Raw genomic sequence first — 25372 nt, forward strand, 5'->3', positions numbered from 1 at the left:
ATTATTCAGATAATAATAAGAATTGTCACACGTTCGATGAAGGTTTGGAAAATTGTGCCGGGAGCCGTAGTTGCTGGTTGTGATGCCGTTTCAGTGGAAAGCGGGCGGCGAAGCAGGGGAGAAAGCTCCGGGATGGAGCTGGTGCAGCGGGTGGTGCTGATGCAGGCTGCCTGTGTGGTCCTCAGCGGTCGGCGATCTGCCGGGCTCTGCCGAGAGAGCCGGAGGTCCCGTGTTTTAATTATTGTTTCATGTTAAATTTATCTCCAGCGACGCTTACTCTGAAGCGCACGCACGTCTTATTTTTTTCTATGATCAAAAGAAGAAAAAAAAAAAAGGTGAAATCCAGCTTTTATGTATTAATAAAGATACCTGAGAGAACAAATGTTTTTCACTCCAAAAAAATATAAATCTTTGAGGTAAAATTTTGTCTCCTGTCATCGAAATTAGTTGTAATTTATAAATCCAGTGTTTAAATGATTGTAGAAATTGAGCCGAAATATTTCTATATTCCTCTCTCCTTTTTTTCTCGAGGTTCCTGCTGTTCGTGCACCATGAAATCTTGCTTCATTAAAAGTGTATTAATCTTGTCTCGTCTCATGGGAGGTACCTTAAGATGATGTTGTGTCTTTTTCTTTAAATTGTTGGAGGGGAAAAAAAATCTTCCAGATTTGGTCCCTGTCAGTCAGAAATAATTGTGTGCTTAATCTTGTCCCTGATGGATGACTTGGAGTTCAGCAATGGGCCAGCTCCAATGACAAATACAATATTAATATTCATTAACTGCTTTGACAATGCTAATTTTGATGCAGTAGTAAAGGGCCTTCCAAAGTTAGCGGCCAAAGCATCAGAGCTGAGCAAGGTGGCAAGATAATTTGTGCTGCTTTACTGAGCTGAAGGCTTTTAAAGTCTTAAGCAGGGGGAAAAAAAGGCTAGGTACCACAAACAAAATAAAAGAGAAAGGGAAAAAGTTCAGACGCATTGGAAACCAGGACTGTGGAAGTAATACGATCAAGAGACGGCTACAAAAATTTGACACGTCCAATGCTGCATCTTTGAGCAAATATTTTTTTTATTTAAACAAAATCTTGCAACAAAAAAGGAGCACAACATGGTAAGTCAGCACATTCTTGATTTTTCTCTCTTTTTCTTTTTGTTTAATCTTTTTGATCTTTTCAATTATCGCCATTTGAAGATCAATAGTAATTTTTTTTCTGCTGTGGTTAAAAGGCTCACAGCGGTGGTATAGCGGATGGTCGGATCACGGCTTTAAGAGTGGGCTTCCTCTCTTCAAGCCACCAGTTGGCCGGGTTGAATTTACTATTGCCAGCTCTCCTGAAAACCGTCCACAGCTTGTATCCATTTATTTGTATTTTTGGGTATTGTTTTAACTGCCGTTGTTGCCTTGTTGTCTGGCAGGTTTGACTTTGGAGTTGGGGCTCCTTTTCCCCCCTCAGTTGTCTTAAGAGAGTTCAGGCAGGAGAGTTGGAGGTGCAAAAGCTGTACTACAGTGACAGGCTCTTTTGGTGATAAATGTCTGTTTTTTTTGTCTTTTGTGAGACTGGTTTTTTTTTTTTTTCTCTTCCCGGGGCTTCCTACATCAAAAATTGGGGCTACCGACGGGCAGGACTTAGGGGCAACGTGGCTGCAACACCACACACCCTTTGCCCTGGATCGGAAAGCTTTCTCTAGCCTTTTTTCCCCCTTTTTCTGACACTTCTTCTGCCCGGCGTTTGTGTTTTTGATTTTGCATTTAATTTAGTGTGACTAGCAGTGAATGGAGCGTGGCTAGTTTTGGGGATTAATGACATGACGAGAGACACCCCGCTGCTTGAGTTTAGCCAAGTTAGGGCAACTCCTATAGACAGCACTCCACTACCTTTATGTCTTCCAAGCAAGCTGAATGAAAGCTTTTCTTTCTCGCCCTCTTTTTGTTGTTCTTTCAACTTATCAAAGAAAGAGAGATGGACACAAAAGAGCTTATTAGGGGGGATATGAAGATGGGCAAGGGGTAAAGAGGGAGTCCCGGACAGACGCGGAGAAGAGCAGCGCAGCCTCTGAGTGTGCGTTTGAATGCGTGAGGTGGCTGAAAGTGAACAGCCAGCTCTGGCCGCTCGCTCGTGGTCCTTCCCCCCCGCTCTGGGACCCGAAGGGCTGCCGTCCTAAATTCGCTCCAGCATTACCTTGGCTGTCGCCCGGTCCTCCGGCCGCTGTCTTATCGGCTTAACCCATCGGGCTTTAGCGAGGGGCTGCCGTAGATGAGGTGCTGCCCCCCAGTGGATTAGTGGCTGACATGGTGGTGGGAGTCTGCTTGGAGTCTGTGCACTACCATGAGTGCCAGCATGCTTGTTTTAACCAGGAACCGAGCAGCATCTCAAATACAGCTCTTTTAAATGGTAAGACTTTTCAACATTTTAATTACAGCTGTGCTTAATTTTCTGGTGCTTGTTTGACTTTAAATATCATGTTTTGGTTGAATCTATCCGTGGATATTTTTCTGTGCTCCGTTTGGCAATTTATAACACTTATGTTGCTAAGTGACAGATTGACAATTTGGATAATGAAAGGCACTGTTTGATTGCTTTGTCCTGACAGCCTGACAGGGGTGCATTATTCTAACACATCAAACCAAATACGATTCTTATTTATTGTGTGCTTTAAAAAATAAAATGCTGCTATTTCACGTTTTAATTCATGCATGCTGTTATTCGTATCGAATCAGTTTTAAAATATATATTTTATTGACGTTTTAATTTAAGTAAATCTGATCATCGCTCACATCAGCTGTTCTCATTCTTCTGGTAATATTAAAAAAAATCTGAGTCAATATTTAATTTGGATTTTGTGTGTTTAAAAGAATTTCAATTGTTTTTACTCAAATAGAATTTTTTGGAAATATCATAATTATACTGTAATTATTATAGTAATTGCTGAGGACTTTGAAGTTGGTGCTCGTGCATTTTGCCTCCGATTGTTGTGATTTATCAGAGAAAACAATGAACTGCTAAGGTCATAGGTTGTTTCATTTCCTTGTTTTGTAAAACTTTTTGTCCGTCATTCTTTTTCTTTTTTCCCCCTCGCACACTTTTCGGTCTCGTGCGAACATCTTAGACCGTCGAATAAAAAAAAGAGGGTTTTTAAAAGTTTTTTTTATCCTCCCTGTGCTCTCTTGTGTTGTGGCGTTGATGCCATTGTGGCCGGATGATTGGGAGCTGTCCATCACTTGCTGGCAAACTGGCAGTTTACTTAAGAAAGTGCACGTGGGACAAAAGGAGATGGCAGGAGTGTGGCGGGGCGGCTGAATGGAGGGAGGGCAGGCAATTAGCCACCGCCTTGTCGGAGCTCTTTTACTTGTCAAGCTGGAGCCCCGGCGCTATTGTTCAAGTTGTGTAAAGGACATTCCCAGGGCTTTGTTTTGGCTTTAAGGGCCTCAGGACTGCCTGCTGCAGGCCAGGGGAAGAGCAGGGTCCTAACAGCAGCAGAGAGGCTGAGCGAGTGCAGGAGGAAAAGAAAGCGAGAGCGTATTTTGAGGAAAACAAAGTCTCTGTTGTATTAAGAAAAAAAACTTTGCAGTTGTTTCTGTTGCCAGCTTTTAAAATGCTGTAATGAGAAGCATTTGTGTTTTCATTTCTCTGACCTCACTTCCAAAAAAGAAATTATTGCTTGTTTCTACATACAAATTTTCTCACTGTAGTTAAACTTTATTTTTAATTTTTTTTATTGATATTCTTATTTAGGTCATGTTAAAAAAATTGAATAAATGTGACATTTATTCTATAAATATTTAATTTGTCATGGTTCTTATTCAGGTCCAGGTGTTTAGATAATTAAAATAAGGCAAGCCTAATTATTATTATAGAACGCAAAATTTAAAATCTCTTTAAAAAGTGTGACAGCTTGACTTATTACTTTAAATAATTAATTTGTTGCACTGAAAAAGAAGTTTTCCTCAACATGTAGCATTTTTTTTGTTTCTTCTCAGTTTACTAAACTAAACTGTACTAAACTTTTTATATTTCCTCTTCTCTTATTTTTAGTCATGTTAGGATAAACAAAATATTTTTGGATATTTCATTTATTTATTTATTATTTTATTGCTACACCCAAAACTAAATAAATAAAGCGAACAAACAGCATTGCAAAATTCTGGAACGTTTTTATTTTCTTTTTTTAAATAATAAATGAAAAGTCTCGTTTGAAGGATTTCCCTTTTAAATACATCTCGTCTATTTCTGCAGTGGATGGCACATCTTTTGAATTGCTCGGGGGGGGGGGGGGAAATCTTGACCACACAAAGCTTATTGTTTGGTTTCAGTATTCAGAAGAATAATGGTCTTGAAGGTGAAATAGTTGCAGAGAAAAAGGAGAACAGGGAAGAGAGGGCAGTGAGGAGGGGCTCGAGGCCTTGTTCACATGAACCTTGAATTGAGTTGGAAGGAGGGAGGAGGGGGGTTAAAAGAAGAATTGTTCTCCACTCTAAGGTATTGTTTAGAGGAAAAAAAGTAGAGCGGGGTAGAGGACAGGAACCAAAAAAAAGAGAGAAAGATTGCAACGAAAGGTGCCACGTCTGTGTCAGAGTGAAGACTTTCTCTCCCTCTCCTTGGTTTCTCCCCTGGAAAGTGGGCATGAAGAGGGGACTGTCAGCATCACACAGATAAAGTGACTGTTGGCCACACTTTGCTGAGCCTGCCCTCCCTTTGTGGATGTTGTTGTGTCTTGTTCCTTTTTTTTCCTCCACTTTCTATCTCTCTCTCTCTCCTGCTCTCTCTCTCCTCTTTGTCTCCATCTCTCGCTTTGCTCGCTTTACCTTGTAGCCAAAGCTTTTCAAACTGCCAGTTCGTCTCTGGGCATCCTGGAGGCACAGCAGAGCCCACACACATACACACACATACTCTTAAGAAACACATACACAGACCCAACGTACAGCAGGGATTTGGGTAATAACTGATTTTGTGTGTATATGTATGTGTGTGTGTGTTTGTGAGTATTTTTTTCTGGAGTATAGCTAGTGGGAAGACTACTGCGGTGCTGAACAACTGCTCAGAGTAATTTTTCCTTCTCTCTGTCCACATTCTGGCTTTCACTTCTTATACTTCTTGTCACTGGCATCAAAACTTTCTCTGACAAAGAAGAGGAGACTGGTGGCCGCAAAGAGCAAGTGCTTCTGTGGTTAGAGTGAAGGATTTTGGGGGATTTTCTTTCCTCTTTTTTTTCCTCCTTTTTTTTTGAGCAGGCAGATGTGGGTGGGTGGGTGGGTGGAGAGGATTTGGTGACTGTGTGTTTATGGGGGGGGGGAACTAGGCCTCAGACCCTGAGCCTGCTCTAGACACGTCAGGAGACACGCACTCTAATGTCAAAAACCTGAGGGAACAATGGTCAGCTGGCTGCGGCACCAAACGCAAAGCGAGGGGGGACGACAAACACATATGCACGCTCGCGCCACACATGCCCGGCAATACACTCGCACACAGTGGAGGAAGGAGTCAAGACAGGAACAGACAAAGGAGGAAGAGAAGAAGTGAAGGAGAGGAGCGGCCAAGGAAAGTGAGAGGGCTTTTCCCCGGCGTAGACGGGGAAGGAGGAGCTGGGGGGGGGGCCAGGTGGAAGAAGAAGGAGGAGGAGGAGGAGAAGGCAGGGGCGGGGGTGGGGGTGGAACCGAGGGGGTCATGTACCCGCGGGATGGAGCTCCAGCCGGGCCGGAGGAGACGGGAGCCAAGGCAGGAGTCCTAGGCCCCGGGCTCTCTCTCCTCCAGCAGGTGGGCTGCTGGCACCTCAATCTGAGCAGCTGGGTGAGTAACGCTGCTCCCCTGCTTCTTCACTGTCTCTGCTTTTTCTTACCACTGAAGGGTTTTAACATTGTTTTGACAGGTAGCTGTTGTGGTGCAGGCCGGTTGTAGATAGGTGAGGGGAAAGGGAGGAGGGGAGTGTTTTTTTGGGGGGGGGGGGGGGGGGGGGGTGGCTGAGAGAGTGGTGGTCACTTGATTTTTAAAAAAAAAGCCTGTTAGAAATACTTTGACGTTAAAAACTCGTGCATGTTCGTGTGCTTGTGTATGTGCATGCCTGACCTTGATCCAAGACCAGTATCCCAAATATTTTTATTTATTTATTTGTTTTTTGCCACACACTTGTGAGCATAACTTTAAAGCCCACATAATAAACGTTATAAACAATGTGCTTAAATTAATTAAAAAGGCAATAGACGTGATTCTCTCAAGAGGAGAATTATTTACTTGATAATATTTGATCAAACTCATGTCTTAGCTGTGAAATGTAAAATAAGATTTGGGGCAACCTCACAGATTAACATATTCTTTTGTTAATGTTGCCATTCAATTCAGATTCTAATTGCTCGGCTTTCTGATGAAATTCTTAGGGACTGATTGCATTTCAAAAGGCACAGTTCAGTCTGGCTCTTAACGCCGTCATACAATATCACCTCTCAGAGAAGCCTCCTTTAACTCAGGTATGTGAGTTCAAGAGGCTGTTTACACTGAAAAGGAAGAGGGGGAAAAAAGCTTGAACACACGTGTGTCTAAGAGGATGATTTGTCTTCACAGAATACAACAGCTCTACCAAAATACCACTTCATATTTAAGCTATTTGTGCGCAGTTTTATTTATCTGTGACATATCAGAACATGTCCTTTCTGCGATTCTATTTGATGTGCCGACTATCAAAGATGGGAAGCAGAAGGAAAAAAATAAATGATGACGAATGACTTGAGTGTTAGTGAAGAGAGCAGGAGGAAGGGGAGCAAAGGCTCTGGCCCACATAATATTTTTGTTCAGCGCTCTGATCAAGCAGTCAGCATGTCACTGCAGCAAAGTGAATAGATTAACTTTTAAATATACTGTGGTCTCGGGAGCCTCTTGCCCTCGGAGATGCATCTTCTCTGCAAGAGAAAACTGATCAACACCTCCATATCTGCTTTTTAAATCACCCCCCCTCCCCCTTACAATCCCCAGGTTCTTAATATTTTGAGGAGTTTTCTTCTTCTTCTCCTGCTTCTTCTTCTGATTAACCAAAAAATTATTATTTTTGAAATGTAGCAGAGTTTTAATCAGCATGTTATCCTGGAAGGTCATGGCTTTGATAAGCCTGTAATTTGTCAGAGCATTTCATATTCCATCGCTGCTAATCTCTAAGTATTCCTTTAGATTGTCTGCTTGAATCTGAGGATTGATTTGGCTGAGTGCTACGAGGACTAGCATGTGTGTGTGTGTGTGTGTGTTTGAACATTCATTGGTATGATATGGCGTTTGCTTAGAGATTAATATCTGTAGCCTGGAGGGGGCACTCTATGCCTCCCAAAGGAAAACTAATTCTGTGTAAACAGATTTCAGCAGGACAGCATCGATTGATACCAGATGATTAGATTAGTGGCAGCACCGTTTGTACTTTGTTTCTTTTTTTTTTGTTTTGTTTTGCTTTATATCAAATCATGCGCACACACATCTCCCCCCTTCCCACTATTGCTGTTGTGTTGTTTTCTGTATGGTGTCACTCCATGTGATTTGGATTCCGGCCACTTGCGTGTTCTGGGAGAGGCAGTGTGCTCTGGCAGCTTTTTCTGCTTGCTTTGGAATTTGGAGGACCCCAATCCATCACGCCACTGTCATCCCCACGTCCCTCACCCCTCTCTTCCCGGTCTCCCTTCCCTGCCCCGGCCTCACTACAGCTCATTAGCGCCCTGCAAGCTGTTGTGACAACTCATCATATCATGACATGAAGCAGGGAGACAGAGGCTCTAGCCCCCTGCCCAGCCACCCACTGGGCCCACAAGGTCGCCACCTTCACATTTAGGGCTCAAATTGGCCCTGCAAGGTCCCACCAGGCGGAAATGCAAGGCCAACAGCTTTTTCCTGTCTGGCCTCCACCTCTCTGTCCCCCTCCCTTTGTCTTACTCTGTCCTGCTGTCACTTTATTCCCCCCCTGACTTCTCCTGTACCCCATCTCCCTTCCAAAAGGTCTGACATCTGAAAGGCTTTTCACTGATGGAAGTTACCAGCTACTATATATATTATATATAGTTTTTATTTATGCACTTGCTGAAATGGATTGAATTTGCAGGAAGAGGCTGATTATGACCCTATTAAAACATGCAGGCTTCCTGTGAGCATTTTAACCTCACATCTGGAAGAAAGAGGAGCGGATCAGAATAAAAAAAAGAGCCAAGGCGATATTAATAACACAATCAAACGCCAACAACTGCTGCTTCTGTTTGTGTCTGCTGGGTGGATTTCAGCAGCAGGTGCCATATCTGTGTCCTGGATGTGGAAAGAGTAAACGTGCTCACTGATGTTCGCACAAGAGGGTGCCCTTAAATTTTACTTCAGGCTGTTTTGAATGCGAAATCTCTTTCTCGAGCTTGCGAATCAGCTCGTCACATCTGCAGAGCGGCGCGTCCGTCTCCTGCTATATTTGTTTATTTTCACGACATAGGTGGTGGGAAGGATGCGAGTCAGCGGGGGTGTAGGGGCAGGAAATGTTCTTTTCTTTTTACCCCTGGCTTTTGTGGAGCAGGGAGAGTAAAGCCTCCCACGTCGCCTGCTTTTTGTTTCCCTGTGTGGGCCCTGTGCGGCTCAAGCACCCAGCAGCCTGCTAGACGAGTCCTGGGCCTTGCATTGTCCCACAGTGGGCCACAGGGCAGGTGCTGGGCCTCTTTTCCGCAAGGGACCACCGGGTACTGTCTTGACGTCAGCAGGAAGTTATGATGATTGCAAAAAATGCAGAGTGTGCGTATTAGCTGATGGAAGAAGGTCGATATCAGCTGACTGATTGATGTAAGCAGGATGTAGATAACACAGTGGGGGCTAGTTTGACCAATTCTTGAGTCCTCAAACTATAAAGGCTTCTTTTAAAGGACCTACCTTTAAAGTCTTGCAACAAACACCAAAACTTGAGTTTATGTTACAGTGTCCTTTTTCTGGCTTCACGTTTTTCCACCTCCAGCAGGCAGTTCAGCCTACTGCTATTTGCATCACTCTGAGCTTTTCAGGAAAAAAAAAAAAAGAGGACACTCTTATACCACAAGTGACTGTGATGTAAATCGTCTGCCCTCTACTTCTCTCCCTCCCTCTTAGTCCCATACACACCCTCTCTAACACCCTCTGTCTAAATGTGGACTCAGTGGATGGGCATTTTGAACTGTCTTCTCAATGGCCGGGGTCCCTGGACAAAAGAACTCATTTAAAAGTCCACTAAAGCTTTTTCAGCGCAGAGAGTTGAAGAATTGACAACATTCTTTCACATCATTACCCGAGGGAGGAGCGGAGAGACGTGAAGGAGGAGGTTAGGAGGTGAGCGATGAGGTGGTGGGGATGGGGGGACAAAAAGAGGGAGAGAGGGAGAGACCGAGGCCGTCTTCTAGCATTCAGCTGCCGACTCATCGGCCACATTCAGCAGCTGCCGTAACCTCTATCACGATTGTTTTTTCCACCTTTTTTTCATCCCTGTATTCTGGGTGTGCAGATCAGATAAGGATTCCCTAAGCAACAATGAGTGCCTTCGTTTGTGTTTCTTTTTAACGAATCCCATTCCATCTATTCACCCCTCCAACCCTGACACACAAACACACACACCCGCCCCAAACCCTCTCTCCCTTTTCCCATCCCTAGCCTTTTCAGCTCAGGGCTGTGAATGAGTCCCAGGAGTCTCTCTCTGCCTCCCTGGAGTTCTGCTGGGGTTCATTAATCTTTCATTGGGACCACGGCAATAGGGAATGCCCCCCACCCCTCTTCCACACACACTCTTCCCACTCCCCCAGCATTGCCATTATAGAATAGAGGTCTAGATGGCCATGCTTGTACCAACCATGCAGATAGACAGCTTTAACTACCCAGTGAAAATTTAGCACGGGACTCTGAATGGGCTGTTGCTGCATCGGGCTCTCACACAGACACGATATTAACTTCAGCCTCAAACAGACTGGGCGGATGATTAGTTTGCAGCATTAATCTCTGCTCACATTTGTCTTGCCCTGGGCCTGTAGCTTTGCATTTGTATTGTCAATGAGCACTGGGCAGCTGTGTATCTTATGCATGTATCCCCCCACACACACTCCTCCTCCTCCCCTGCCAACATCTAGTCCCATTAATGTTTTTCAAAGTCTTTTGGAAATGTGCCACAGTGGAGCTTTTTTTTCTTTCTTTCTTGCATGGGTTAAAGTCACTAATGAGGGTGTGTGGCCTACGAGAGAGCAGACTGAACACACACATACGCACGCAAGCAGCTTGGTGTCTCACTCCTCTCCCCCTGAACATATCATCCATGTTATGATAAGCCTGATTAGTGCTGCTTCTTTGACTGCTGAGGGCAGGATAAGGATGTGTGGGTAAAGAGGCGAGAGCAGCCTCTGCCACCAGCCTAATCTACAGCAGAGCTCTAATCTGGTTATCTTGTGGTTGGGGACTGTGTGTATTAGTCTGTCCCCAGCCCTGGCCTGATGAGAGGGGGGCTGAGCTCCGGTTAACACAGGGGCCCACGGCAGCACACCCCTAAAGCTCAACTGTAATCTTTGGGTAATTGAAAAAAAAAAAAAGGGGGGCCTGCGCCACTTAGAAGCACAAAGAGAAGATTACATAGCTAAAACTAATTTGGCAAAAATGCAGAAATGGATTTACGGCCCCACCTCTTCTCTCCTAACCCTTTTATTACAATACACCCATACCCTCCGCGAACTGGGGCCCTGGGGGAATAGATAGAGGGAAGGGGATAGCAGAAGGAGGCTCGAGAGCTGAGCGGAGAGCTGCTAATGACTGTGGATATACGCGCGTGCTCCCTTGATTTTTGTGGTTTACAGATGATCGATTACTTCACTTACAACCGTGGTTAAAAGTGCCTCATCACACATCAAACTCAAATGTGAACAGGCAACCCCACAAGCCTCTTAGATTGTGTTACCGAATTCCAGAGTGACACCACAGAAGTGTTTTTAATTACAAACCATGCTATTTTCACTGTGGTTTGGTGGTTTGGCGCCTTGAGTATACCCAGAATTTGATAGCTCTTCTTTGGAGAACTTTCAAGTTGTAACTCTATGGCAGGCGCCTGCAATCTTTAACTCACATCCCAAATATTAACATCCTCGCCTCTTTTTTTTCTCTCTCTCTCTCCCCTCCTTTCCTCTTTCTTTATCGCTGTCCATCTTATCTTTCTCTGTATCCTCCTCCTCTCTCTTGTCTCTCAGTCTAATAAGGTTCCAGTGGTACAGCACCCCCACCATGTGCACCCTCTCACGCCTCTGATCACCTACAGCAATGAACACTTCACACCGGGGAACCCCCCACCTCACCTACAGACAGACGTGGATCCCAAAACAGGTACGGTCCGGAGTGTTTTCACACAAGTTTAACTGGCGTGCGGAGACGGGCGTGCTTGATTTCTGCTCGAAACACCTTCAGAATTAAGTGCACTTGTTTTCCAAAAGCGACAGGATGAACCTCCCGAAAACCCAATTATGTTCCGAACAAATTAACAATAAGTCTCAAGGGGTGAAAAAACACATAAGCTTCTCTTCTTTGATAAGGAACCACAGCTCTTTGAACAGTATGTAGTCGTGTTCATGTCACACTTTCAATGCAGGTAACGTGAAAAGGAATGAAACAAAAAAAAAAGCTTATTTTATCCATTAATTGCTCATTTGATGACTTCATAAACATGACTAGCACTGTTTACAAGATACTTAATGTAGGACAAGGTCAGCTCAAGTGCTTCTTATTGAAAACTGCTGCTCTAATTTGTTTCTGATTGATTCAGCTATCATGCTCACTAAAATTGTTTGGTTTTGATTGAGGGGGGTAAAAAAAAAAAGGGCCTTACATTTCAGAACAACAACCTTGCAGAGTGCCTCGTAAACTTCTCGTTAAACGTGGAATTCAGTAAACAGCCACCGCTCTAATTGCCAATGCTCAAAATAATACTGCCACTGTAGTGGGAGCTCTTTACTTTTAAAGACCAGCAAGCACACAGTTTTCAACTAAGTGCACAAAACCCCTCGGTATGAAAGATTTACACAGACTTTTACAGGTTTTCTCCACGCCTGCTTTATAGCCTGTTGATCCTGCAGTCAGTGTCCATGTTTATACTCACAATTCAGTCTCCTACATTCATTCAGCGCACTTTTTTTAAGGCAATTTCATTCATTTCCACGAGCATCTTGACCCAGCACTTAATTTTGCTAACTGTCATTCAGCCCGTCCTTTCAGGTTAATGCATTTTCAGTGTGCTGAATAATTTCATGCTTTTCAGAGGTCTCTGGTGGATTCACTTAGTGTTTTAGGTAATAATGTTCCCTTATTATGATGGCCCTTACAAAGGGGAAATAATGTGCCAGCTGCTGTTTAATGTAGTGCTTAATGGGGCTGCTTAATTGGGCACAGTGTTTAATTAATTAATGAGCTATATTAGGTCTTGAGCGTTGGGTGGCGATGGGATAATTTTCCACAGGCTTTCTTTTTTCTTTTTTTTTTAATAGAACTCACTTTTGGTATAACTGTACTCCCAAGAAAAGTTTTCTGCTTTGGAAAAAAAGAGTCCATACGTACCATAATTCCTCAAGAGTCAGATCCTGGATGAGCTAAATCAGCTGGGAACAAACACCAGCAGAAGCCAACGTCTTTAATCTATGAAGATTCATCTGGGTTTACGTTGGCTTTGTTACCACAGGCCAAAATACCTGAAGCATCAGCTGGATGGGCAAAAAGCAAGCTGTGTGGAAGAAACGCACATCAGCCAGCCAAAAAAAGAAAGAAATAAAAAATGTCCCCCAGTTCCTGGTCTGCTGCACATAAACCCCTCCCTGCCACACTTTTACACTTGTCTAGTGTTCCCTGTTTGAAGTTTGTCATGAGAGAGAAAGTTATTTTTACTGCTGGCTGTGTACGAGACCTTTTCAAGGCATTCGTTCGGGGCAGCTTGTCGATGCAGCTCCTTCGCCTGTCAGCTGCCACAGAGAGTAAAGGCAACACCGTGGATGCTGTGATTGCTCGGCGATGCCCTCAAAAAGAGCTGTCCTTAAATTGGATATCTTTGTCACCGTCGGTGGGTGAAAAACAAAATTTGCTGCTTGTTTTATGCTAAATCTGAGGATCACTTCAACGAATGGAGACTGATGATCGGATATTGGGGTTTGATCGTCACTGCGTTGTACTTCTGGTAGCATCGAATGTAAAGCTAATTGACTATTAATCTGATTTAAATCCAGAAATATTGAGGTGAATTTGAAAAAAAGGAAGCTCTTAACTGCTTTGTTTATTCATGTATGTAATAACTACGCCCATACAGCGAGGACTGTCAGTGTAAATCAGCGGGCAGATTCAACTGCTAGCCTCATATTGGCAGCTCTTTGATCAGATAGAAAGCTTTAATTATGATACTATGTTTTGTTAACTTCTAAACCGCAGTCATTTTATATCATTAATCTTCTGAGTCACCAGACAAATGTGACAAGAATCGTGTTGGTGTTTTTTCCTCACCTCTCTTCCCCTCTGCCTCTTCCAACACACTGTGCCGCTGTGCCGCCTCAAAGGCCTTTGATCAGGAAGTGTGATTTAGCACTGTGTACATTCGATGCAACAAGCCCTCTTCCTCCTCCTCTTCCTCCCATCTGCACTCCTGTGATGTCTGCCCCGTTCATATGTGAAACTGAACAAAGAAAAGATCCCAGCACTGACAAAGATTTTGGTTCTCCTCTCTCTGTCATCGTCTCGTCCTGTCCACCTCCTCTCTCCTCCTGTCATCTTCTTTTTCTACTTTTTCTTCTTCCACAGGAATTCCAAGGCCTCCACATCCTCCAGATATATCTCCTTATTACCCACTGTCACCTGGCACTGTCGGCCAGATCCCCCATCCGCTGGGATGGTTAGTACCACAGTAAGCAAATCCTTTTTTTACTTCTCTTTCATCTTTATTCTCCTGTGAGTTGTGCGGAAAGGCTAGAAAAATCTTCATGCTGTGATGATTGCTAAGCATAAAGGTGCGCATCAAGCTAAACCATTAAAGAGTGGCACTGTAAACAAGAAAAGTGGATATTACCTTTCATACATTTCATTTATGGATTTAGGGACACAGTTTTAAAAGCTTTCTCTGTCTCTCACTGGCCCACCAACTTCCACACTCGCTGCTTAACCATAGCAGCAGCTCCTTTAAGCCCTCACCAACCTCAACTTGCTATTTTGTGTCAAATACTATTTTGCATGTCTGTGTATGGTTCAATTAGATTAATGAACTGTGATTGCCCGTATTTTACCCACAATTCCACATAGGGGCTCTCCCCTGGTAACTCTTGTCAACACTTGTTAATATGACAAAAGGCTACAAATTAAGCTCTGTTAATTTAATGTTTTCTCACCGCGATCTAAATACCGAGAGAGGCCTTGAGCGCAGCCATGGCGCCCTTTGATTTGCTGCACTTTATTTTGGTATAAATTTACATTCATTATTGTTTGTCTTTGGATGTGTAGACCTCAATTAGTGTGATGGCTCCATTAAAGAGACCCGCGCTTCGTCTTTAATTATCACAACAAAACACCTAGTTCCAGCTTGGGGAGGAACGGGGCCCCACTCTGTCGACACAGAGCGAAGGGTTATGAAATTTAATTAGCCATTGCTATCAAGATTTGTGGCATTCAAATTGTTCAGAGTTTTCCTCCCTTTGATCTGCGCTCTGCAATCCCCTAGATTTTTGTCCTGATCAAATGAGAATAAAGAGGCCCACGGTGGGGAGAAGTGAGAGACAGAGGGCTTTAGCTTCTCCTCTTCCATCAACTCTGTTCCTTTACCTTTCTGTCTTTCTTCTTTTCTTCCCTCTTCTTAGGCAAGGTCAACCTGTTTATCCAATCACAACAGGGGGTTTTAGACACCCCTACCCAACTGCGCTCACTGTCAACGCATCCATGTCAAGGTGAGTTAAGCCCTAAGAGCTAAACACACGCATGCTTGTTCTCATTTGCTTGTACCTTCACTGGTGTGTGTTTGTGTTGGCTGTGAGGGCAATGCGCAAGCAGCACACACACACACACACACACACACACACACACACACACACACACACACACACACGCTCATGTGCACAAACAGTGAGCAGAAACTTCTCCCTTAAGGAGCGCTCCCACTCCCCCATCTCTGTTCAAAAGGCCAATTCTCCAGTGTGGGGCTTCACCTAGCATGCTCAAATATTAATTATATTTATCATTTTCTAATGAGGCCCCTGAAGAACATTTACCCCCGCTGCATGTCAGGCTGATGTGAAATGAGATGGGGCATGTCCTTGCTGTGAGTTTAAGCAGGCAGACAGATAAACAAACAGCAACACTTTGAAGAGGACTACGTAATATAAGCTGGGGTCTGACACTTGGCCAGTGCTTTGGTCCAGTTCATCTGCTGCTCTGGACATTAGTGCACCCATGGGAGGGCATTGTGTGTGTGTGTACTCGTTGCCATCTTTTATACATGTGTATCTATTTGTCAGTCAGCAGTTAGCTACTTATTGTTCCCCTGAGGAACGCACGTCTTCTCTATTGTGTGGGAAGTGACCGTAATTAATTTAGGATGCCTGAAAACCCCATGATTTGTGGGTCTGGATGAGTCAAAAAAGCACCAAGACAGAAAAACAAACAGCCTCCCACTCTCTCCACTCCCACTGCTCCTCCCTCCTCCCTCTACATGCCCCTGCAGCAGGGGACTTTGGACGGCGCTGGTTTGGAGTCTAGGGATGAAGCCAAGCTTTAGTTTAATTACAGCCTGATTGGAAAAGCAGCTCCTGAGGGCGGCTTGTTTAGACCTCTGTGACATTGATGGATCATGTAGATGCAGGAAGGGAGCAGTTTCAAGAGGGAATTATGTTTTGTGAAGCATAACCCTGAGAATAAAGGGTAGCTTCATTTATAGGCTAACCTAGACGGTTTACTTCAGTTTTTTTGCATCTGGTTTTTTAAAATTCTGTCTTGCACCAATTTTGCTTTCTCGTTGGAACGATGTCTGCATTAGAGTCAGATTGGGCCCCTCACAGCCCATCCCCAGCAAGTCTCAAGTGCAAAGGGTCAGATGGTGGGTCTATCCAGACATTGGCATCTGGCAACAGTACCCAGCCAACTTGGGCTTTAAGTGACTGCTAATTTGGTCCCTTAATGACAGCCTCTACATTGTGATCATCTTATTTCCAGTGCGGCTAATTGAATATACTGGCTGGGGTGTGGGGGGGGACTGGCCATGGGGAAGAGCTAATGCCCTGTGATGAGGCCCCTAATTGAATTAGTATAACTGAATAGATGGAGGGCTCTGGGAGTTCTCTGGTGAATGGGAGGGTTTAGTACATCACCCCCCTCAAAATGAGGGGAAAAAAATGTACTAGCTGACAAAATCTAGTAACAATTTGTCTAATTGTGTCAGCAGCATAGCAGAATCCCTTCATCACAGCCTGCTTCAGCTTGTTGGTTTTGTTTAAAGATCAGGCCACACTGCTGTGATAGCTCAAACTATTTGTAGCGTGCAGGCTGGCTGTGGAAAATCTGAGAGAAAAGACATCCTGGCTTGTACTCTTGTCGGGAGTTAGGTCTTTGCAGGAGAGCGCTGCTTCATATCAGTCCCGGGTGCCTTAGCCCGAACTGAATTAGGATTCAAGGAATGAATCCGGTACCTCGTAGTCCCCCCCCCCATGAGCACCTTACACCTAGGTTCTGTTAAAAAATACATTCTTGTAGGAAGGGAGGAAAAAGAGCCAAGGAGAGTAGAGACAGTCAGCGGAGCAAATGAAAGACATTATTTTGATAATAGGGTTGGAGCCAGTGCAGGTCCCCCATATTGTCTGTGTGCGTGTGAATGTATGTGTGACAGGTGGGTGGATGTAGAGGCCCCCTTGCCCCTTGTGCTTAAGCCTGCCCTTTGATATGTTCCCCCGTCATCCCACTCCCTCTCTTTTCCTGGTTAACGGGAGAAGCGCACCGGCCGGATCATTATACATTAAACAGGCACGGGGGCTATCGCTTCACACTGGCAATTAAATGGCACTGGCTGACACTGGGCTTGCTGCGCCGGTGACCCCCCCCCCCCCCCCCCTTTCCCACCAGCCATTCTTACCTTTGAGATTGAGACGTAGGAGCCCCGGGGTTGGGGTGGGTGGATGGGTGGGGTCTCCAATGCATCTCCCTCTCTGTGTTGGCTAAATTGGTCCAAGGCGCTGCTTGCTGCTGATGAGCCCGATGATGGTGATGATGATGCCCCCATGCTTCAAAGGGATGGCCGTCATGTTTAAACCATAACCTGGGCCGTGCGGTGGCAGCAGGAGGAGGGGTGGAGAGAGGAAACGAAGGAGCGTGGAGGTGGTGAGGGGACAGGGAGGAGTAGAGAAGAAGAAGAGAGTAGAGAAAAATAGATCTTGGAACAGAGGAAATTTTAACAAGTGCACAGAGAGAGAAGGAGGGAGGGGTGAACAGGGAGAGAGGAAACGGGGTGAGTGAAGAAAATGCAGCAGCCTTAATGATGGGCGATATGCAGCCACTGCTGCCGAGCTCCCCATCATCGGATGACATGGCACAAACACCAATGTGTCAGTGATGAAGGGAGAAGAGGGGAAAGGAGAAAAAGAGGGAAAGAGTTTGAGGGGGAGCACTGGCACTCCCCTGAGATGGCCTCCAACAGAAACTAGTTGTTCCTGGCGAGTTTATCCTCATCATTATATTCTGGCTCGGAGCCATGCAGCCAGACACTGCTGGATAATGAGCTGCTTTAAAAAAAAGAATTATTTCTCCTTTTTCTTCTCCTTCATCATCCTCTCTTCTCTTGAATTTGTGTGTGGTCACGTGGAACTAAGGCACCATGCTGTAAACATACACATGAACGTGCATGTTCAAATAATCGCACACAAATAATTATTGTCATACATACACTGGCGCATACAGAACAGCAGAGTCTTATGGCTGTTCTAGCCGGTGCGAGCGATTTTTATAAATAAGAGTTTTTGGCCTCGATATGTGGCACAGTTGGAGATGATGAAATGATGATAGGAGTGCAGAGGGATGAAGATAAAAATGTCAGTGCTGCTGACAGTGCTGAATAGGCAGAAACGAATGGGGAGGAAATAAATACAGACCCAATACCGGAGTGTATGATAGAACATTTTCATCTAGTTTGCAGAATTCCTTGATAAGAGATAACACTTCAAGCTTTACCTCTCCCAAATCTGGCATTTTCATATCGTTTAACTGGCAAAATGCAATAAACTGAAATCTTTGATCGCCCCTTGTTATCTACAGCTGAATGATGGAAATAGTAATTGCCAGTAGAATCGTATTTGGAAACCATGTGCACACCTATTGTATATGTCATTTGTTATAGATGGCAATGACATGTGCGTGCTGAGAAGTTCTCAGCTATCGAAGGCATTAAACTATGAAAACAGGAGTTCAAGGAGCCCTCAAGTCCTAGACGAACAAATTAAATTGGTAGCTTAACATACCATCGGAAATTAAGAAAACAAATGGACAAGACTAGCTAAAGCTGCGGCTAATAAGCTTTTAAGAGATAAAATGTGTTAAGAATGACATGGCCCTCAACAACAGTCCCAGTTTCTTAGGGAGCCATTGGGAAAATTAATTGCACAACACTAGTTAACAGTATTAATAAACAAAGATCATTTTTAGCTAACATATAAAATGTTAGCTAACATATAAAATGTTAGCTAACAGCAAGCTAAGCTGTTAGCTAAGCTAAATTAGCTAAGCCTTTCCTCTAAACCTGTGTTCTTTCTGTTGACCAGCAGGAGGCGTTACAATTTTTTTTGATTGTCTCACATTGAGCTGTGGCCTCAGTAAAACATCAGTTACTGGTTTTATGTCTTACTGAATTCAGCACGATGTTTATTTTTTTTCATGTTTGTCCCAGTAGTTAGAGACGCATGATAAAGCTACCATATAAAGGATCCAGTATCCCATCAAAAAAATGGACTGGGTGTAGTGTGGATTTGTAGTAATTAAGCAACAGAAAATGACCTTTTTACTATTTTTTAAGCTTTAGTGACTGAGTAAACTGTCATTTTGAGTAGATAAGTCTATAAATGTTTATTAATACTTAGGAAATTTTCATGTGAATGTTTGTATTTAGTGTGGCTAAGGGTCAATTCCATTTCTGTGAAAGAAACTGAAAATACATGATGTGCTTTGACGTGTAGTCTTGTGTGTACATGTGCTCCATCTTCTCATTTCACCTGTGTTCATTCTGACGATTTACACAGTCTTCTGTCCTCTAGGTTCCCCCCACACATGGTGCCCCCTCACCACAGTTTGCACACCACGGGCATCCCTCACCCAGCCATCGTAACACCCAACGTCAAGCAGGAATCCTCGCACAGTGACATCAGCTCTCTCGACAGCTCGTGAGTAAACTTTCTCCTATTACTGACTTTTGGTGACCACTTGGAGATAGACTCTGCTCATCTCACTGCTCTCTGCCCCATCACAGGAAACAGACAGACGGTAAAAAGGTAGAAGAGAAAAAGAAAGAGGTCCACATAAAGAAACCTCTGAATGCCTTCATGCTCTATATGAAGGAGATGCGGGCCAAAGTGGTGGCTGAGTGCACACTCAAGGAAAGTGCTGCCATCAACCAGATCCTGGGGCGAAGGGTAAGTCCTACCAGCTTATTCGCACAAGACATTCAGCCATGCTGATTTCAATCACAACATGGCTGTAAAGGGCCTAATGGGATGGAAGAAAAGAGTCGTAGTTAATGATGACATACTTTGGGATTTACAGAAAGTACACAACATGCACACATTCTTCTATTTTTATCTCTGTTCTGGGTGAAAATCTCTTCTTTCTGTGCCTGGTTTCTCATTTTGCAGTGGCACGCCCTATCGCGGGAGGAGCAGGCCAAGTACTACGAGCTGGCCAGGAAAGAACGACAGCTCCACATGCAGCTGTACCCAGGCTGGTCAGCACGAGACAACTATGTAAGTTTTTAAGTTTACAAGTCGTATTAGCCTCTTCTTTCCCCCCCTTTCGCTAGGTCACATATTCAAGGCCATTTATTTTTGCTTTTTTTTTTTCCTTTCTTTGCCCCACAGATCAAAATCTGTTCATGTAGATCTAGGACAAAAATGCTCTGGTCTTAAATCCACCTTATCATGCTACAGATAATGACAGTCCAGTAAGGAATAAATAAAGGATGCAAAGTACCAAGTCTTAGTATTAATTTGAGTGGGTTTATCAGTATAGAAAGCATTTAGAACACAGCCCCCCCCCCCCCCCCCCCCAGGGAACAAAGGTCATTTACAGACATATGTGAAGTCAAACTACATTATATTTAAAATATTGTGCAGTCTGTAAATGCCCGAGGTCCCTGGTCCATAGTCGTCAGCAGATGCTTTGTAGCTTCCCTGGTGGTGCTCTCCCTGCCCTTTACTGCTGCAGCCTTCACCTCATGACTGCTGCCATGCCTCTTTGCCTTTCCAGTCTTCAGAAAGTGGAATTAAGCCCAATGTGATTAAGATCAGATTACTGACCTGGCCGTTCCAGGGTGTTTAACTTCTTCCCCCTGAATTGCTCTGGGGTTGCTTTGGGTAAATGTTTAGGTTTGCCATTCTGAACGGGTTTAGAGGCATTTCGGAGAATCCTACCACACTAAATGCTTTTGTATACTTCGAGTTGCTTCTATCTGCAGTGAAATCATCAGTAAATGCCACTGGCCAGGTTGATATTTTGTCATTATTCCACAGAACTTGGTTGCACAACTCAACCTGTTTCTTTTTGCATGTCGTTAGCTTCATAGCATAAGTGCCTAAGTCATTTGACTTAGTCAAATGACTTAGGCAATTATGCTATGAAGCTAACGATGTGTTTTTGTGGATTACCGAGGGGTTCAACATCATGATTGCTGGCGGGTACATCCTGGAAAGCATCCTCGGCATTCAAACATTACTTGCTGACATTTAAAGTTCGTGAGCAAGTAAATCTTACCTCATAAAAACGTGACCAGGGTGCTCATTCACACCTGCTTGTCTAATAGGGGCTATAAATTAGTCCTCCAATCTGAAAGAGTCGTAGTTGGTTGTTGGCGAGTTTTACCTCTGTGCACATGGGTTTTCAAAATATACACATGTGATTTTGGAAAGACAAGTACCTTAAATGCCACTTTACATGGATACCTCAAACCACCTTGAACTACAATGCTCGGTAATGCTCAGTGAGCTTTGAGCCACGTGAGCAACACATAGCTGCCCAAGAAGTGCAGTATATCCCACATAGCTCTTGCTATGTCATTGTAAAACTACTCAAATTAAAGCTGAGATTTTAAAGTGTGAAATGTTTTGTAGCCTGGATAGTTCGCTCTGACCCACGCATACCTGATTCTCATCTTGGGATCAGTCTGACCACTGCAGTCGCCCAACAGCAGCCTTGAGAAATCCGTCTTCCAAATAAGAAGTGCGTCGAGATGCCTAGGCATTCACAAAACAGAGGAAAATGAAACAAAAGATTAGAGAACAAGAAGAAAAGAGCCAAAAAAATAGGGAGAGAGAGGAGGGAGAATTCTGGTCTTGGCCTGCAGTGGCTGCTGCAAACCGGAGGGCAAAGACAGAAAAAAGGCAGAGAAAGAATGAATGAATAAATAAGTAAACACGAAGATGAGTGCTATTCTCTGTTTCATGTTTTGGGCATTCTGCAATATAATAACTAAGGTTCCTGTCTGTGTCTATTTTTTTCTTTCTATTTTTTGGCGGCTAACCAACAGGGGAAAAGGAAGAAGAGAAAAAGGGAAAAGCAGCAAGCAGAGAGCAATGGTAAGTGAGCTGCAATTATCTCTCATATTAGAAGAGCCCCATCATGTGTCAGGCAGATGTGACATCTTGCAAGATAAAAGTGTAGCTGGTTTTTTTGTGTTATGTTTTTTTTAGTTTTTTTTTTATTGTGTGTGTATGTGAGTTATATTGCCTGGCTTTTTCTCTCTTTATTTTTTTGGTATAGTTGCTACCCAATGCAATATTTAAATAGTAGAATTGCTTGTAAACCCCACCCCTCCCTCCTTTTTCCAGTTTCCCTTGCTCTCCCTAGCTAATAGCGACTGAATATGCATGACCCCCCACAGTCCTTCTCACCCCCCCTCCCCTCCCCTGGCCCTTAGCCTTCTGGTATTGTGATATATTACGAGAATGTGAGGTTTAAGCATCGTGAGAGCCATTAACTTTGACAGTGTTGTGTGCGTGTTTTATATTTACTTGCCTGTGCCCTGCAGACGGACTGCACGACTGTACCGCGTGCGTGTTTGCGTGACTGTGCATGCGTGTGCTTGTTGGGCCTACCTCCCCTTCCCATCGCCTGCTTCCTTGCATGCTTTTATACCAACTTGAGGAAAAAACAAAATAAATCACCTATATCTTAAAAATTAAGGAGGTTTGCTAAACCTGTGATTTTCATTCATTCATTCATTATGCGTTTTAATTCTGATGATGTAAGGAGCAATGACGACTTGTTCTTATGTATTTTGCGCTCGTTTTGGTGACGGATTTCTTCTTGAAGGCCTCTCTATCTGTTCTTTTTTTTTTCCAGAACGCAGAGAATATTTTCCAAACCCTTGCCTTTCACTCCCTCCGATTACAGGTGCTAATGTCATTTTGAGTATTAAATCACTAACTGTTTTATTTTCCTTCCTTTTAAAATTATGTATACATTTATATATCTATATCTATCCATTCATAAATGTGCAGTGAGGCAGGTTTAAGCTTAAATCCTATATTTTGAAATATGCTCTTTTTGCTTTGTTTGCTGCTTTCTTTTCTTCAAAAATGTTGCCATTGTTTATTTGACTTCAGGGTAGCTTATATTTAATTCATTTTACACTCATTTACTGTTGCTATTTAGCTCAAATTACTATGCAGTATGCTTGAGGACCTGGTGATATATATATATATATATATTTATATATAAAGCTAGATTATCATTATGAAGTATGACCTGAAGGCTGTAATGTCAGGGTAAACCTCCTTAATCTATATGCTTCAGTAGCTGCACTTTTGCCTTTCCTATAGGCCAGCATGAGTTTGGCCCAGCCTCTGTCGAATAAGTCTCTGCTCAGACAAAGCCTGGACTCAAACGCTTCCACCACAGCGTTTTGCTGTCACTCAGCTCTATTTCTGATAATGACTTGATTACTGGGTAGAGCTAGCAAGTGACTGGCAGCTGTTCCGCAACAGACCGCCAATGCTGATGGAAAATAATCAACTGTTTGATGCCAGGTCTAAAGAGTAGATTCCCTCTCCAGATTCCAGCCTTTTTAATCCTTCCCCTGGCTAGGGCTAACTCACGACTGTGCTGCTCCAGCAATCTGCTACTTCTTCCTAGTTCTGCCACCTTGACCTCGTCTCTTTGAAACCGTAGTGCGCTGATAGCATCTAACCGTAAATTAATCCAACCTGCATTTGCTCCATTTATACCCCTCTCAGCCAAATCGGTCTTTATCTTCAGCTTTAACTCCAGCCAGAATTTAGATTATGCTACTGAAAAGTTTCCACTGTTAACATCCCGATTGGATAATTTGCATGCATTTTGATTTTTACTTGTGTTTGAAACTTACTAATCGAGTTCAGCCCTATCTTTAAAGGCACACTTGATAATGGCTTTAAGGGGAATTATTTTTTCTTTTTCTTTTGGGTGCGGGGTTTTGATTTCTTGCAAAATGAGCCACTGCCAAGCTTCATAGATTCACTGTTTTTTCTCCTTATTTCTCTCCTCTTTTTAATTTCTGTTCCTTATTTTTTTTTTTATTGGTTTTGGTTCTATTGCTCCTCTCTGCTGGCTTCCCTTCCTTGTTGCGGCATCAGACCTGAGCGCTCCTAAGAAGTGTCGAGCGCGCTTTGGGCTCGACCAACAGAATAACTGGTGTGGCCCGTGCAGGTGTGTATGGTGTGTGCTTGCACTGGCCAGGGCCAGGTGAAGGCTGGGTCACTCTACGCTGGGACTTCCTCCTCTCTTTTATGCTGCTGCTTTTCCTTTCTCTTCGCTTCCCTCCCCCGTCTGTCCCGCCAGGCTATTATGACCTCTCAGCTTCCTCCAGCCACACCCTGCCGGTCTATCTCTGGGTTCACCCTATTTGATTTTTTACCTCCTGTTTGGGGAAAAAGGTTTTGCGTACGAGTGCTTGTATGAGTGGTGTCTGTGTGTATGTGTTCAAGTTGCAAAGTTGCAGGATGCACAGTTACAATGAGCCTTACTGAGATTAATCAGAAGTCCTAAACTGGCAGGTCGGGGCTTGGAGGTTCTGGAGCCTGATGGCTTGGTCAATATGGAGGACATCCCAGTGTTGCCAGCCTAAATCTAAGCCCTGGCTACATGTTTTTGTCTGTGCAATGACGTGTCCATTTTCTTTTTTCTTTCTTTTTTTTTCCTTTTTGTCTCTGTGTGTGTGTTTGTGTCTACCTCTTTGGCTAACAGATGCAAATACCCCAAAGAAGTGTCGTGCCTTGTTCGGGCTTGACCAGCTGAGTTTATGGTGCAAACCATGCAGGTATAACTCCTGTAGTAGCAATGGGAGGAAAGACATCCACAATGAGCATCTTCTCCTTGATTACTGGCTCAGATGTCTTGCTAAAAACACGTTTCCATCACTGTGGTAACAGATGGAAAACTTCTCAGCTCCCCTTTTCCTAACTGAGAAGTTTCCTACTCCTCTAAAGTCAGTTCAAGCCAAGTGTCAGAAAATGGATTTCTAAATAAGACTTCCAAATATTTTATCCAAACACATGTTGAAAGATCATGGCTCCTAATGTGATTTAGCAGAACATTTCTGACCGTCTAAGCTGCTACGATTGAAATCCATTTTCTCTCCAGGCAGTGGATAATTCCCTCCCATCCTAAATGTCATGTATGTCCTAATTGGCACTCTTTTTGAATAACACTGTGATGCTTACAAATTTAGCCCTGCTTTCTCTGAGGGCCTGCTCAGTGACACTCTTTTCTGTGCCCTCTTCCTCCTCCTTCTCCACCTCTTCTTCCTCCAAACTCCTCTTCGATAACCCTTACTTAGTCCCTACCTGTTGTCTTTCTGTTCTGACACAAGCAGTCTTTGAATTGGGAATATTTTCATGGTAGGTATTTGTTTCTGCTAAGTAATACCCTTCTTTGTGTCTGGCTTGCACCACATCTTGCCCCACTCTTTCTCTACACATTTCATCGCAGCACATTGTCTGTTTAATGTTTCATTTTCACTGTTTCTAAAACACAGATGAGCTTAAAAAAAAAAAAGCCAAAATTTTGTAGCAAGATGAACACCAAAAGGTCATTTTTCTGTTTTTTCTGTAACCGTTAGCTTCCAGCTGGCCCCTTCCTTTACAGCTGACACACACATTATCAGAAACATGGCTTTATTTCTAATAATAGCACATCATGAG

The 25372-nt window shown here is 43.7% G+C and overlaps 1 protein-coding gene across 24 annotated transcripts in view; it reads left to right on the forward strand.

The window, feature by feature from the left end:
• Positions 1 to 25372, forward strand: part of tcf7l2 (transcription factor 7 like 2) — a 107807-nt gene that overhangs the window by 78577 nt on the left and 3858 nt on the right. For 4 of the 24 annotated variants that reach the window (XM_026178594.1, XM_026178593.1, XM_026178601.1 and 1 more), the window contains 9 exons: positions 11186 to 11318; positions 13767 to 13869; positions 14813 to 14899; positions 19226 to 19366; positions 19453 to 19615; positions 19835 to 19942; positions 21706 to 21769; positions 22536 to 22586; positions 23807 to 23879. In XM_026178594.1, the coding sequence (XP_026034379.1) occupies positions 11186 to 11318; positions 13767 to 13869; positions 14813 to 14899; positions 19226 to 19366; positions 19453 to 19615; positions 19835 to 19942; positions 21706 to 21769; positions 22536 to 22586; positions 23807 to 23879 (923 nt within the window). Of the gene's footprint in view, positions 1 to 5657; positions 5787 to 11185; positions 11319 to 13766; positions 13870 to 14812; positions 14900 to 19225; positions 19367 to 19452; positions 19616 to 19834; positions 19943 to 21705; positions 21770 to 22535; positions 22587 to 23806; positions 23880 to 24416; positions 24490 to 25008; positions 25071 to 25372 lie in introns of those variants that run through there. The other 20 variants (XM_026178599.1, XM_026178605.1, XM_026178609.1 and 17 more) reach the window with 16 other exon arrangements.

The sequence above is a fragment of the Astatotilapia calliptera genome, chromosome 8 (genome assembly GCF_900246225.1).
Source record: "Astatotilapia calliptera chromosome 8, fAstCal1.2, whole genome shotgun sequence".
NCBI classification, from domain to species: Eukaryota; Metazoa; Chordata; class Actinopteri; order Cichliformes; family Cichlidae; genus Astatotilapia; species Astatotilapia calliptera.